A 16,202-nucleotide genomic window follows, 5' to 3' on the forward strand; every position below is an offset into this window, starting at 1 on the left:
TATAAAATAATGAATGGGGGTTGGGTTTTTTTTTTAATGTCTCTTGGGTCACAGCAGATTGAAGTAGCTTTCATCACGGACATTTTTATCCCAGTTTCTGCTTTCCAGGCTGGAAGAAATAGATATGAACATGATACAGTGCTTTGATATTCTGTCTCAGGAGATATCAAAATACTATAGGGATCAGAGATCTCTCCTGTCCTAGCATGACAACCTCAGGTTTTCTTAGAGTTAAAATTAACTTGAAGTCCCAGGGTAACCGCGACAGTGAAGATGCAGCGAGATGTTTTTGCATCACTTGCAGAGTGAGGCACCCTTTTGTTCAGCTCTTTCAACACCCACGTAACTCTTCCTTCCCACATCTTGTCAGGATTCATATCATGTGGGCCCTGGGGGCTGCGTGATCTTGCCTCCAGGCCAGTGCTTGATTCTGTTTTGGTGCCCTGCAGAGCTTTGCCTGGCCAACTTGCACACCTTCAGTTTTACTTGCAGTTTCCTGCCCTATTCCACACTCCTCTGCGTGTAACAGGGCTACAAAGTCGGCATCCTTCTGTGTCCCTCAGAAAGCCACATTCCATTGTAATGTGTGGGTACTTTATCTTAATTTCAAAGAATCATGCTATGGAAGAAATACGATATTCATTCTTGTGGTAAGAGTACTGTTCTCTGCTTTTTTCAGAGGTATTACAGTTGTCACCTTCTTGGGAGCCATGGATATGGAAGTCTCCTAAAGTCAGGGCACATAACTACATATATTCTGTGCTCCACTGTGAACTCCACAGCTTCAGCTGTTGGAAAAAGAAAGATTGGAAATGTTAGTGGATATTAAAAACACACATCAAAAGTAGATCTTTCAGTGTCTTTCCAGTGAGGAAAATATTACATTTGTATTAAACATTTTTGATTTTCATAGATTTTTTTTCTCTATCTTTTTAAAAGGAATTTCCTGACTTTGAGAACACAGTGACCAAAAAAAGAAAGTAAGTTGAGACCAGTTTGAGGTCTACACAGCGTCACTATATTTGTCTGTACCTTTCTTTCTTGTTGTTTTATTAATGTTTACCAATGTTGCTTTAATTCTCATAGAGTACATCTATTAATGTTGCAGTTGGAAAGCAAGTAACAAGCTTGTAATGCATTACTAAAGCTCTTTTGCCATGATTTTTTCGTACACATAAAGCTTTCTTCCAAAATATCAGAACCAGGACAGCTAAAATCAAATGCAGTTAATCTGAGCTTGGTTTAACCATATGTCTGCTTTTCTGAAAGATTGAAGTGGTAACCTATTTTATAGCGTGTTTGTACCATTGACCTGATAATCTCCTGAAGAGTTTTTTGTTTGTATTTTTAATCCAAGTAAAAAATTAGTTTGCACAATGATTCAGATAAAGCAGGTCAGACTGTATTTTATCAAGTATATTTATGACAGCAGCATGCTTTGCATCCATTTGTTAAGACAAAATGCTATGGTTTGGGCGAATGATTAATATATATTTTTAAGCAAAGGAATTTATTTTGAAAATTCTTTTTTGGCTTCAGGTTGAAGGCTATTGCATTACTGAAGTGGTCCCCTTCAGACGAAATCTGAAATCCTGCCTAATGGAATGATAGAGACAGATCTTATCTGTCTGGCTGTGACAGACATGAAAATCCCAGGACTTTTTTTTTTTTTATTTCCTTTTTTTTCATTTTTAGGCAGGGCTCCACTAAATTCAGAACATCAGTGTTATCAATGCTATCTATGTCTGTTGCTAAGAAATTTCAAAACAGATGATGATTTCAAAGAAAATCAAGAGATCCTTTGTCTTAAGTAACAGTTTTAATCTATTACTGGTCATCTGATAAAAACACTAGTAACTTATCAGCTGCAAACACAGTGAATTCTCAGTTATTTCTGACCAGCCAGAGTCCTGTGAATATGCTCCCAAAATTACATTAACCAAAATACAGGCGTAACCCTATTATTGTTCAGTGTTTTCTCATCATTCTTTAATACTTTTAAGGAAGCCAAAATACTATGTAGGTCTTACCCAAAATTTACCCTGCCCAGCTCTATTGAATGCAGTCACCTAGCTGCCCAAGAGTCTCCTGCTTAGATCAGAAGTAAGTCTGCCCTAGGAATAGAAATAGTAGTCTATAGCTACAGTGTCAAATCTTACAATGCAAAGAACACTATTCTATTCTAAAACTAATCCCATTCTAAATTAATTATGAGAACTTAGAAGGGTTGTCTAGATCATTTCACTAATCAATATAGAAAAATAGTAAACTGGATGAAAATAATTTCACTCAACATGAAAAAATTTTGTAATGAAAATCATTTCCTCGAGAGCATCCAGCCATCACTGTCCTGGCATGATACCCACACTGATAATGCAGAAATTTTCACATTGGCCTTTTCTGTAGATACGGAGAAAGTGAATGATGAATTATTGTCTTTTTCTTAGAACAGGTCAACAAGGAAGCACCAAATGAAACACCGTAGCAGGAATAATATAAACAGAACTATGCCTTGTTTAGACAGTAGAAACTAAACTGTGGAACTCTGGAAGCAAAAAACCCAAGTGGTTTCGAAAGGAACTAGTGCTTATGGACCAGTTCCTTAAAAAACAATAGTTCTGTTGCACTCTCTTGCTTAGCAAAACCTTCAGTACCTACTTGTCTGAAGTTGGGAGATGGATCTAAATTTTTGTGCTCTTTCCCTTTTGCTGTTCATTGTCACAGATTAGAGAGTCTCTGGTCTCATCTAGTACAATCTTCTAGCTTCACCATCTAGCTCATCAATTACTGTCCATTGCTTTTTTTATGGAAAAAGTGAAATGAATTAATCTACAGGGTAAATCTTTGTTAAAGTAAGGATTACTTTTTCTTCTGTTAAGTTAGTATATTCTTTAAGCCATCATCCATAAACCACTGACCACAGATGAAAGCATGAGTTATGACTCTTCCTTGATGTAAATGTGCAAAAAGCTCAAGTTTTATGTGGGCAATAAAATGTCACTCCAGGTTGTGGGGTTGGTATGTTCATACTTAGCTCTTTGGTTCCGTCCATTATTATGTCATTGAACAATAATTTCTAAAAGTTGTAGGGCACTTCAGCTCATGTCCAAAGAAAAGTGTCTCTTATTTTCTTCCTGAGGGGTTCAATGATTCAGTCATGGATTCTTTATTCCAAAAAGAAACTTGAACAACATGTTATTACAGAATGAAAACTCAGAAGCTTTCAGAGCTCTGTGTGGCACGTGGGAGTAGATGATTGGGTGAATGAGAAAAGCCAAGTAACTCCAATTAAAGCCAGTGGGAATTGCACAGCTAAATCCCTGTGCCCTGCTTTGAAGAATTAGGTTAAAAATATCCATATTTGATTAAATGTGCTTTCGTTTTTCATTCTGACTTTCAGCTAATGGTAAATTCTTTTAATTCTTTTAGATCCATCCAGAAGTCCATGTCTGAAAATGAAGCATTTGGTTAGTAACTGCTTAAATCATTTAGTGTATACTTGCTAATCTCACAGAGCCATCTTTAATTAAGGCTCCGGTTTGCCTTACAGCTGTTGGAGCAAACACAAAGGAAAGGAAAATGTACAGTTAAGCTACCAATATATTTCCCCCTCTCCACGCTATCCACAGACACATTTTAGGTAGATATTGAAAACAAACTAATTAAACATAGAAACTAAACTGAGATTTAAAGAACCTACTATGAGACAGCACAAGAAATACTCAGCATGTCTGGTGTTTCTTCGAATCATTTCAATAAAATATTGAAATATCTCTGATGTTATAAACTTCATGTCCCTGCCCATTCAAATGTTAAACTAATTTACTTCAGCTTTCACAAACAAGTTCACCAAAGAAGAATTTCAGAGTGGGGGTGTGGGGTGGGTTTCAACCCATGTTGACACTGCATGCTATTATGCACACTTGTGATTAAATGAATTCTATTTTGTAAATCCTCTGTAGGAGATAATCATCAGTTTCTTAAGAAGTAAAAGTTACTATTTTGTTCAGTGAGAATTTCCTGTTACGATTCTATTATTTATTCTCTGGAGTTTGGGTTTAGTTGTTGTATCTATCCCTTACTGACTAAAGAGGTTATTATATCTGCCTGTAACAATGCAGCTATCTTTCATAACAATGCGTGTGAGATAGCTGGAAAGTTCCCCATGTTAAGACTCCATTCTGTAGCCCTGTGCTGGGAAGACTTTCATGCAGAATGGTATCATTTGCTCTGCAGCATCCAGGCTGTGATGAATTCCCAGCACTTGACAGAATTGGCAAGTGCTTTCACAAAGAAAATTTTCTGACATAAACTGAAACCTAGCATTAACACCCCCCCCCCCCCAAATCCAGAAAGCACAAAAACTTTATAGTTATCATTATGCTGTGAAGCATGAGTGCTTTGAAATTCACTGAGAAAACAATAGAACAGCAGGATCTTGTTCTCAAGTGAACCTAGTTTCTCCCATTCAAGCTGAGACAGCACCAGCCTTGGAGCATGTATCATATCGATGTGGGCACCTTTCTTGCTAACACACTAGCTGGTTAACTGCAAAATTAAATAATATTTATACAGTTCCTGGAAGCAAAGTAAAGGCACAGATATTTTGTGGGTTCCTAGGTCTTAAAACCAGGGTTAAGATAACTATCATTCTGATCATGTTTTAGCAGTAATACTTGAGATATTAGACAGCAGCAAAAGATGATCAAATTTGAAGTCTGCCCACAATAAATACCATCCATCCATCAAATTCCCTATTTTGTGAAATCCTCAGTTCATTTCTGTGTTTGAGCAGCAGCTACAGTGTTCAGCAACCTTGTTTGATTTGCATTCTGATGCTGTTTTTATAGAGTTTCCTGCTATTTCACGTTTGCTACGAATTCAGGTGACTGCTCTCTGTGCTTTTACTTTAGACAGGAAAAATGCGAATGGCACGCTTTGGCAGGATTCCAGAAAGCCAGAGAATGATTCGTACATCAGAAGGCACTGTCAGCTTGAAGGTAATTGCTAAACATATTTCAGCTGATTTTGCATTTTTTGCAAAGTATTTTAAAGGGCGCCTAGGAAAATTTCTAATTTTTCACCAGTAATCTAGCTAAATAATTTGTCGAGTCCTTTTGAGATTTATCTTGTCCTCAAGGGGAAAAAAAGGTAGTAAAAATAAAGTTACCTTAGAACTGGGAAACTAAGAACACACTCAGTGAACGATTTAGTCTGTAGTAAACAGGCCAAAGAAGGCTTGCGGTACAGTGAATTGCCATTGTTGTGTTGTATAGGGCTTGCTAACTGCAAAATCAGCCTATAGTAGGAATCCATGTTCACTGTATACTTTACACTGCTCCAGGTACTGAACAGGGAAATAATAACTTTTCACAGAAAAAAAATCTTGTGACAGGTGCAAAAGAGATTTGGCACAATTTTGTAGGTAATTGTTTTGTCCAATTCTGATTCTAAACCTGTTTTGACCAACTTTATTGAAACAATGTTACAGCTAATACATGGGAAATTACTAGTGACACTGTTTAAGAGTTGATCAGTACAAACTCACTAAAATAACTGTGAAAAATAACAAGTGAGCAGTCACTTTGTCTATTTAAATATAAACTGGGCTTTTAAAACACAAAATGCTTTGATAATCTGCTGAACGCTGCTTCCAGGAATGGAGTTTGTATTTGTGCTTTTTAAAGTCAAGGTAAATCCATCCTAGTTGCCTAATCTGACTAAACCAGACAAGATTCAGCAGAAAGAGACACCCAGATATGTGAAATTAAAGTGGAGGTGTGTTTTGCTCTCCTCTTAAGCCAACAAAGTGGGAAGACAGCTGTTGTCTTAACTTTTAATATCTGCTGTACAAGCGGTCTAGACATCATCTGCTGTTAGGAGAGTCCACTGTCACCTGGATATGCCAGAAAAAGCACAGGACAGGGCACCAGCTTTCCCGCTGGATTTCATTCACTTCAGCACTTGAAGATAAACTCTTCAATGCTTGGAAAACAGATCTGAAATTACAACACCTATTGTATTTATCCATGTATGGGCAAATTGGATTTCTTGGAACCAGAACCAGAAAGAAGAGGTGACAGGAAAATTTAAAGGAACTCTACTATTGTTATGAACAGATGAGAGCAAAAGGGACATTCAGTGAGTCTCATTGGCTTGCAAGCGAAAAGGTTGTAATGACAGGTGAGAGAAAAATGAGGCATTTCTCTCTAGACAAGTCTTGCTTTTAACCAAAACGACTTTGGAATGATTCCTCAAATTAGTCCAGAGGCTGCCAGTCTGGAGGTGGAAAAAGGAATGAGAAAACAGAACTTTTTGACCTTCCTCCAGAGTCTAGAAAAGACTCAAGCCTTTTTTCACCCTTTTAAATATCCAAAGCATGCAAAACAAGCAGTGCACATTTTAAAAGCTGACAAGTGTTGTAATTGAAGGGCAGGGGCCCAAAGGGAACAGGAAGCAAAGCTGGCAGCCAAATAAAAATCTCCCTTTCCCCAATCGCAATAAAATTATTTGAAGGGAAGTTGCCTTCACACAGTGGTGAAAACCATTGCAGGGAGATTTACAGTGTATCGCTATTGATCAAGATAATTTGTCACTATTGCTCAAACCTTTCTCTTAACAGAGATAATCCTTCAAGGTCTGCAAGTCTATTGCATAATATGAATTTCTGTTAGATATAATAAACCATGTGTGGTGGCCAGCATAGGGTTCTCTGCTTACTTCAGATCTGTACTCACAGACATCATCCAAGTCACTGAAGTCAATGAAAAGACACCCACTGACACTGGCAGTCTTTGGATTAGGTCCTTAACGCTGCTCTGTGTATAACCTCTACAAAAATCACTTTTCCAGACTGATAAGGCAGTAAAAAGTTATATATCCCATGGACACAATAGCGGGAGTACCTGTCTTTGCTCACAAACTCAATTTGAAATCATCAGTACCAGCTTTGCCAGTCAAAAATATCATTGTTGAAAAAGTTAATTATTGCAAGTCACAGTCATTGGTCTTCCATGAAAGAGCATTATGGAGGCAAACAGAAAAGAGCTGACACTTCTCAGAGTCAGTGGACATAATTCTCCGCTGCTTCTAATTCACTCCACAGTAAAGGGACTGGTACCTGTTGTCAGAAGAAAAGAGCACCGCAGCTTACAGAAGAACAATACATCTTCTGTGTGTTTGTTTGGTGGTTGTTTTTTTTACCCATATACCCTATTCCATATTTCAGTGGATTGGACAGCTGATTTAAGCAAGATTTAATAGTACTGTGGGTGCCTGTTATTATGGCTAGCAAAAAAGATCATGGTTGAGACCACTAAGATTTGCTTGAATAACTTGCCATTGTTCATTTAATTTTGACCAAAATTACATTAAAAACAGTGTCACTCTAAGTAGTCTTTCAGGCTAAGTTCATTATCTATTGTCCCACAGTTCTTTGTGATTCACCTGCAAACAGCTACCACATAATACTATTTTGGAAGAGACTGTAAGAGGACTTGTGGGCACAGGACTGAACACTGCTAGACTTCAGTTTTAGAGTAAGCTTACAGAGCACAGGGGCACGGTGTGCAGAGGTGCCTGCAAGAGATGAAAACAAATTAGCCTGAGGACCAGAAACAACCCAGTTATGTGAAACTGGTGTTGCATACGCACAGCTTGACATCAGTTATGCTGCCTCTAGAAGACCAGCTAGCTCTATATTTAAGCAAACAACTGGATTGTCAGACACCTCACCCTCAGTGACTTCAAGGTGATTTGCGGGTGCTTGAGACATCTTAAAATCTGGTCAGTCACATTAGATTTTGGAATGTAACATACTTTTTGGAAAAGCTTTTGGTTTTCTTGTAACCATCAAGTCTGTAGAAGAAAGACACTGTCCTATAATAATAGAAGCTCTTACAGAAGCCTCCAAAGGCACAGTCATGCAATAAAATCTGGTGACGCATTTTTCCTCTTCCTGTTGACGCACATGGCAAATAAAGGAAATTGTTTGATGGGGTTTTCTATGAAGTTGAGCTATGGTTTCTAGGAGTAACTAGGATACGAAAAGAGTGTTGCTTTTTTTTTTTGTCTGATGCCTACATTGTAATTTGTGAGTTTTAAGAATGCAAAATTATAAGGAAGTTTCTTTGTTATTGTGTTGCAATTTTTGTTCACAGATGATTTTCTTTTAGAAAAAATAATAATCCTAAAAAAGTCTTGATTCAGAATTTGCTTTAAAAATAACATGAATATTTATGTGCTAACTTACAGCCCTTTAACTGTTTCACTCACATGAGTTTAGAGGGGTTTTGGCTGGCTTTACACATGTTGTGGTCTCATTTGGTTCCAATATAAGCACAGGCATTTTGAGGACTGGGATCTCACCTAACTCTTTGAATATAAATTTGCGTGGTCATGTTCAAACACTTTTTTCATGTGATAGCTGAAGAATCTCAGTCACTGAATTTATTATTCTTTTTCTGTTGATTGTAGACAAAACAATGCAATCAGTCTCACCTGCCTACAGTTAGCCTTTGTGAATCTGTAAGAGAAGTTAGCTGTCCTTTTGCAAACAGAAGAATTACTCACGTTGTAAGGTATTGCTCAGCAGTGGTAAGGAGGCCACATTAGGATTCATGAGAGAAAAAAAAGACAACACATTCCTACTGGTTTCTGGTAACACTGGAAATACAGGATAGCATTTTGGGTTGTGATTAGCAGACCATTTTTTTGTATTTGTGTTTTTTTCTGCAAAATAACTCAGTGCCTCTGATATCTGCATTAATGAAGTCTAATTGCTAGGGCCTTTCTACAGTAGTGTAATGGTGGATGTTTTCTGTTAAAAGTGGGAGTAAGAGTAGATCTTTCTAAGTCAACTTACTAAAACTAAACTTTTCAAAGAGTTGTTTGACCTACTATTAATCATCTTTGTAATGAAGGTAAATACTCTTCCCATGCAAAGCATTAATTTCTTGGAAGAAATGGGAGGATATTCATCCTTTGAAAGCAATTTCTAATCTAAGCTAAGATAAACAGAGCTCAACTGAAAAGATCATTTTTGCCCAGGGGCTTAATTTGTAAATTAATGTTCCACACTCTTCTGGTGTAAATCAGAAGGGCAAAAGGAAGCACTTGGTGGGATTCTGGGTTGGTAAACTGAGGACTAAGTACAGATGAAGAAGTAAGCATGAATGAGTTTTCTTTACTTTAGTGGGTTTGCCAATTTGTTCTGTAGTCTTACTTCAAAGCAGTTTGAGATAAAATGTATACAGAAATGATACAAGAATAAATTCAGAGAGTCAAAATATCAGCTCGGAGCATCAAGTGCAATTCCCATGATACTCCTCAGAATAACTTAATACATAACATTTTAAAGCATGTTTTCTTTTTTTTTGTCATAATTCACAGAAGATAATGTTATTGGTGATGGGCTACTTTTGCTGCAAGGGAAGAAGATAGAAGAAACCACATGCCAGGTGAAAGAACTACTCTTATTTTCAGAATTTAAAATTTCATTCAAATGAAATGCATATTTCTTGCTACCATTCAGTATTTGCCTAGCCTAAACTTCATGCTCATGCCTGTGTATTTTAGAAGCCGAGTTTAAAAGCAGACACTGGTGACTACCTTAGTTATGCACCATTTTCATTATGCAGACCATATGGGTTTTAATACATGGAAAACTTTTTCTTTTCCTGACAAAATATATTTCTTTAAATTGATGTACTGGAATTGTACCTAGCAAGATCTATACTAAGTGTTTAGATCAGTCTTGCACGATCCGTATTGGCATATGTATCCTAATCCTTTCTAAATTTCTATAAACATACTCTGTATCTCATCTTCATAATACTACATGAGTTATCTCACTAGTATAAGCAATCAAGGAATTCTGACCCTTGGGTTTGCAGAATAGTAATAACATAAAAGTAGGTAACCACCCATCAGCTGGTGAGCAGCAGAGAGGTGGAGAGAAGGACTTGTAGGTCTGGAATTAGAATAACTGCTTTTTATTCCACTTCCAGTCCAATGTTTGCCCTGATAATATGTTACTTAAAGGGCCAGTTTGCATCTGTTGCAAATCAGCTTAGCTCTTCTGATTTCACATGACACAACAGTCTACCTAGTTTGGGAATCTGACTAAAAGTGTCTAAAACACACCTATATGTGTGGCTATGTGTGTCTAAATGAGGAATTAATACAATAAATTATTTGAAAGTTGAAAGTATGGTAAATTTTCCTTTGCAGAAGAACATTACATTTAAGGTGAATATTAAACTTTACAAAAGGCTCCAAGCTGAGTTTCCTCTGCTGTTTCTATACAATGTCAGAAGTCCCTTTGGAAGTTTAGATTAAAAGAAAGAAAAAACTGTACATGCTTCACCCTGAAGGCATCTGAGATAAGACAGAGAGCTGTGAAGACCCAGACTTTAGGCAGTGCTCAGCCCCAGTGTAGGCCAGAGACATGATCTGGCTTAAAAAGAAGACAAGTCAAATGATCCATGTATCAGAGGACAGATGGCTGTATTGGTGACTTTAAAACCAGTATGTTCCAGGTTTCTCCTGCTTTTCCTCAGGGTTTTATCTGTCTCTGTATTGTTAGTTTGTTCCCATGATTGCCTCCTCTCCCTGCTGCCAAAAGGCAGATGGGGAGGAAGGAAAGGAGAAAAGAACTCTCCTCTTCTGCATCTCTCATTCTCTTTCTCTGTTCTCTCAGATTATTCTTTGACTTCCCACAGAAGTTCTTGCCTTTAGTGTGAGGGTTCCCTGGCTCTGCCCTTATCCAGCCATAGCAGCCTCTGGGCTGACTCCTGGTTAAGATCCTAGAGGTCATTCCCCAGCCATGATAGAATATGGAGGAAAGAAAGGAAGAAGAAATAATAGGGAATAAGGCCTATATTTGCTTAAAGTAGAAGATTCCTTAATATCTGTTAAAGCATCTCCCCACGAACCATTCACCCTATTTTGAAAGCAAAGTTCTACTTTTGACTTCTCTGATTTTCTGAAGATACTTTTTGAGGCATGTGAATAACAAGTTGTAGAGTTGGATACCTCCAAATTCCATTGAACTTGGTTTTTACAGCTTGCTTTTTAAAAATTTCATTTCTTATGACATTATTTTGAATTTCAGTGATTATTACCTCTGGCTTTCATTATCATCAAAATAACATAGATATATATAATGCCCTTTTGATCTTCCAAAATAGTCTGATTATGTCTGTTTTCAATTGCTGTACCACATTATGCACACAAATAAGGAAATGCTGAGAGAACAGCATTACAGGGGAAGCTCTCACACTTCTGCAAAGCCAGCACTAATGAGTGCCCTTATGAAGTGCCTGTATGGTGATACACAGCATGGGGAACAAAGAGGAGCAATTAGAGGTCTGCATGCAGTTGCAAGACTGCAGTCTCATTGAGATCACAGAAATGTGGCGGGATAGCACACACAACTGCAGTGTAAGCTGCCATGGATGTCACTCCTATCTTCAAGAGGGCCAGAAAGAAGACCCGGGGAGCTGCAGGCCAGTCAGTCTTACCTGAGTCCCTAGGAATGTGATGGAGAAAATACTTCTGGAAACTATTCCTAAACATATGAAGGACAAGAAGGTGATTTGGCTTAGTCAGCATGGATTTATGAAATGGAAATCATGCCTGACCAGCCTGAGGACCTCTTACAATGAAATTATTAGTTTGAGTGAAGAGGGGAAAGCAGTGGATGTTGTTCATCTTGACCTTACTAAGGCTTTCAACACTGTCGCCCATAACATCGTCATGGATGAACTAATGAAATAGAGATGAGAAAACTGGACAGTGAGATGGATTGAAAACAAGTTGAACTACTGGGCTCAAGGGAATGTGATTAATAGCTCAAAGTCCCACTGGAGACCAGTCCCTAGTGGTCTACCTCAGGGGTCGATCCTGAGTCCAGTACTGTTTGTCACCCTCATTAATCACCTGGACAATGGGACAGAGTGAACCTTCCGTAAATTTGCAGTCAATGCAAGACATGGAGGAGTAGCTGATGCACCAGAAAGTTGTGCTTGCCCACCAAAAGACCTTCAGCAGGCTGGTGAAATGGGCAAACAGGAACCTCATAAAATTTAGTAAAGGGAAGTGCAAAGTCCTGAAACTTGGGAGGAATAACCCCTTCTGTCAATATAAGGTGGGGTCCAGCTGGCTGGAAAACAGCTTTGCAGAAAAGGTCCTGGGGGTCCTCAAGTTGCATCAGGGGAGGTTTAGATGGGATATTAGGAAAAAATTCTTTTCTGAAGGAGTGGCCAGGCATTGGAATAGGCTGTCCAGGGAAGTGGTGGAATCTCCATCCCTGGAGGTGTTCAAAAACGTGTAGATATTGCACTTCAGGACATGGTTTAGGAGGCATGGTGGTGTTGGGTTGACGGTTGGACTTCATGATCTCAGAGGTCTTTTCCAACCTTAATGATTCTATGATTCTAAGTTGACCATGAGCCAGTGATGTGGCCTTGGAGCAAAGAAGGTCAACAGCTTCTTAGGCTGCATTAGGCAGAGTGTTGCCAGCAGGTCGAGGGAGGTGATCCTTCCCCTCTGCTCAGCAGTGGTGAGCTGACCCAGCACTTATGGGTACTGGGTCCAGTTGTTGCCTCTCCAGTACAAGACAAAGAGGGAAAATACTGGAATACATGTAACAAAGGGCCACAAGGATCATTAAGGAATTGGAGCATCTGTCATACGAGGAGAGGCTGAGAGAGCTGGGACTGTCCAGCATGGAGCAAAGAAGGCTCAGGGGGGTCTGATACATGTGTACAAACACCTGATGGGGGGAGAAAAGAAGACAGAGTCAGACTCTTCTCAGTGGTGCCCAGTAACAGGACAAGAGGCAATGGGCACAAACTGAAATACAGGAAATTTCATTTTACAATAAAAAAGTACTTTTTTGCTGTGAGAGGAGGTCAAACACTGGAAGAGACTTCCCAGACAGGCTGTGTAGATTCCATCTTTGGAGATACCCAAAACCTTTCAGGGCACGGACCTATGCAACTTGCTCTGGTGGACCTGCTCTCAGCAGGGTGTTAGACTAGACAATCCCCAGAGGTGCCTTCCTGTTTTACCTGCTCTATGGCAGTCTGTGATTCTATGTGACATAGAAATGCCAAAATTACAAGCAAGAGTAAATAGAATAGATGAATGTTTTAGGCCTTTTTACCTTTCTCAAAAAAAAAAAAAAAAAAAGAAAAAAAGAAAAACAAAAGCAAATAAGCTTCCTTGAGTGCTTCACAAAAAATTTAATCCCTCTTCATTTCCTAAATAGATGCTCATTTCATTCTGTAAGTGCTGGAAAAAGGGACTTGGAACAGAAGTACAGGTTGAGGAACACAGCATGAGCAACGCAGTAATAATTGTACCTTACCATAAAAAATAGCTTTACTTTCTGCATTTATTTTTCATGTCTTTGTTCTTGTTTGTTGATATCTAGCAGGGCTCCCTTGATGACTCAAACTCTTTGTAGCATATTGGAAAGGATATAAAATATGATGTAATACAGTCTTTGGGCTAATACATTTTCAAAAATGTTTCATGCCTCATTTCTCATGTAAATTCTTAGGTTGCATTCAGCCTTCAAAGTGTCATTCATATTCATGAAGAAAAAAGGCTAGCGTTCATTACTTTCACCGATAATCTATAAGCACTGTCAGGCTTGTCCACTAGGGACTGCATCAGTGCTCCAGGGAAAGTGTATGCTCATGGTGTTCCTATCATGAGGACACTGTGACTAAGAACTGGATCATAGGCAGATGATGAAAGTGTGTATATAGTCTTGTCTTTGCTTAGTTCTGAGGATCCTCCCGTTTTCTCTGCATTTTTGATCCAGTTCAAACTCACACCCTTGTGGCTCAACATCGCAGGCTAAACGAAGCAAACTGAACAAGACCCTCTTTAGCAACACATCAGTGACACTTGCTCCTCAGCTGGGGGGTTGCTGTCAAGGAAAGTCTTTTGTGGCTTTCCTGCTCTTTGAGAAAAGAGCGTCAAGATCTAGGATGAGACCCAAGCATCCCATGATATCATGCATGGCTCTGCTGCTGTACCATATACACGGTGATGTCTCCAAAATGTTACTGAGTCCCAGACAACTAAGAAAATTAAGACAGGTCAATATCAAAGTGATTTCAACAGGTGTCAGCTGGTGCTTTCACATGCACACAGTACTGGGTTGAAAGACTACTGAGCTCTGAATCTGTATTCAATGAAACTACGCTAATTATGTTTATTCGTCTTATTTACGTTGGACTTTTTCTATTTTACTTTTCTTACCATCTAGGTGATAAACTATGAGCAGTGGATTCCACCACGAGTTCACAATCCAACTGTGGCTGGTAACAGTGAAACAGTGAGTTGCCATGAAAAATGTTCATTTTTCTTCATCAGCAGCTAGCAGCCTGGAAGAACCTGCTTTTTAGTAGGATTTTCTTCACTGTATGTTGATTCCCCAAAAGTTGAAAGATCTTTATCCATACCCATGTTATTAGTCATGATAATTTATTATTATTATTAATCATAAAATTTATCCAAAGTCAGTGCATTTTTCCAGAACTAACTCTTTGTATAAATAGAGCAGAAAGTTCTCTGTCATCATGTACTATGTTAATACTCACTATGTGCAGCAATGGTATTACTGAAACTTTCCAAAAATTTCTGTGGTACAATAATGATAGCACCATTGACCCAGTAGACATACAGTAGTTTTTGTCTTCTCACTATTACACTGTACTCTGAATTTAAGGGCATAGGTAGTCATGATTAAGTAATTGCAGTTCTTTGGGAAAAGCAAACCAGTTGAGGAAAAATCACAGAGATTAGACTCTGCCGTGACTAAACTCTTTATGCTGAGAAGTGACACGCTGTGCAAGTACTTTTATTGAAATTAATGCAGTTAGACCCAGGAAAGGGAGTGCTTAACAGGACTGAGATTGCTGGAATCTGACCAAGAGTGTTTTACACTTATCTTCCAAATTGCTGTATTTCTGCCACCAGGTTAATCCTCATAAAATCTCAGTGAGCAAAGACTACCAAGGTATTTAGAATATCTTAGGATAAACTGGAAAAAATTTATCAGACACAATTTAGGCCTTTTTTTTCTCTAATACATTTTTATAAGTACATTTTTAAAACATTTTTTTCCATAAGTATTCATGCACACTTCATGCAAATTATTTGCGACTAAAGGGCAGCCTGTGATTTATCTTCTTAGACAATTCATTTTTATTTGTGGTGTGACATGATTTTGCATGACTAAAACCCGATGAGCAGGGAAATAAAGAATATTCATGTTCATGAGGGAATTCTTTCCTTAGAGATAGCTTTGCTTATAGATTGGGCAAAACATGAGCACAGCTACAATGTTCAAGTGAGCAAATACTCTGACTCTAGAACATACAGGGGAGGGAAATTTTAAAGTCTTTACATGTGTTTTAAATGAACAGCTTTTTATGAGTGGAGACTTACTGCTCTGTGCACTGGTCTTCAATATTCCCCCATAGTTCCTCTTGGAACATCCTTCCCCTTACACAGAGAAGGAAAGTACTAGGAAGTAGCATACTCCAAATCAGTGTACATTACTGGTCCAACCAGTAGTGCTGCATATTCTGTCGCTGCATTTCCTTCTCTCATATTCTGGACAGCAGCAATTAGAGATACCAGATTCCAGATAACTCAAACAGCTAGAAGACAATTGCCTGAAACCAGCGCACAACATTTAACCTTTTTTTTTCTCCCTCACTTTTATGCATGCTTTCACTAAGATGGGGCTGAGGGTTGCCAGGACAAGACACGGAAAATGTGAGACCGGGATGGTCAGTTAACCAGACAGTCTGTCTGGTTTCTACAACAAATAATGTTTTACCTTTGTTTGAATAGGCAGCTAAACTTCTGGATTTCAATGCTTAGGTAAACCAAAATAAAATACTGTGTATTTAAAAGCTGTCCCATCACTAGCTGATACTGCATGAGCTTTTTTCTCCATAAAACAGGGTTACTGTATTTATTGCTTAAGCAGTTATGACATTTCACTAACAATAGACTCTACCAAATGAGTGCTTTTAAGGTAAAGAGGATTAGAGTTTGCCATTAATAAAATTATCTGAATAGATTATCTTCCATTTATCTTGATGTCTTCATGATAGAAATCCCAGATCACAACTCAAAGTCATCTTATTGCTTTTGTATCATTACTTATAAGT

The 16,202-nt window shown here is 38.3% G+C and overlaps 1 protein-coding gene across 1 annotated transcript in view; it reads left to right on the plus strand.

The window, feature by feature from the left end:
- The first annotated feature begins 945 nt into the window (after positions 1-945).
- Positions 946-16,202, plus strand: part of SAMSN1 (SAM domain, SH3 domain and nuclear localization signals 1) — a 78,812-nt gene continuing 63,555 nt past the window's right edge. Inside the window, exons 1-5 of the mRNA XM_075433781.1 lie at positions 946-980; positions 3,430-3,467; positions 4,914-5,000; positions 9,391-9,458; positions 14,285-14,353. Coding sequence (XP_075289896.1) covers positions 3,446-3,467; positions 4,914-5,000; positions 9,391-9,458; positions 14,285-14,353 — 246 coding nt within the window. The 5' untranslated portion in view covers positions 946-980; positions 3,430-3,445. The remainder of the gene's footprint in view (positions 981-3,429; positions 3,468-4,913; positions 5,001-9,390; positions 9,459-14,284; positions 14,354-16,202) is intronic.

Source organism: Opisthocomus hoazin, chromosome 1 (genome assembly GCF_030867145.1).
Source record: "Opisthocomus hoazin isolate bOpiHoa1 chromosome 1, bOpiHoa1.hap1, whole genome shotgun sequence".
NCBI classification, from domain to species: Eukaryota; Metazoa; Chordata; class Aves; order Opisthocomiformes; family Opisthocomidae; genus Opisthocomus; species Opisthocomus hoazin.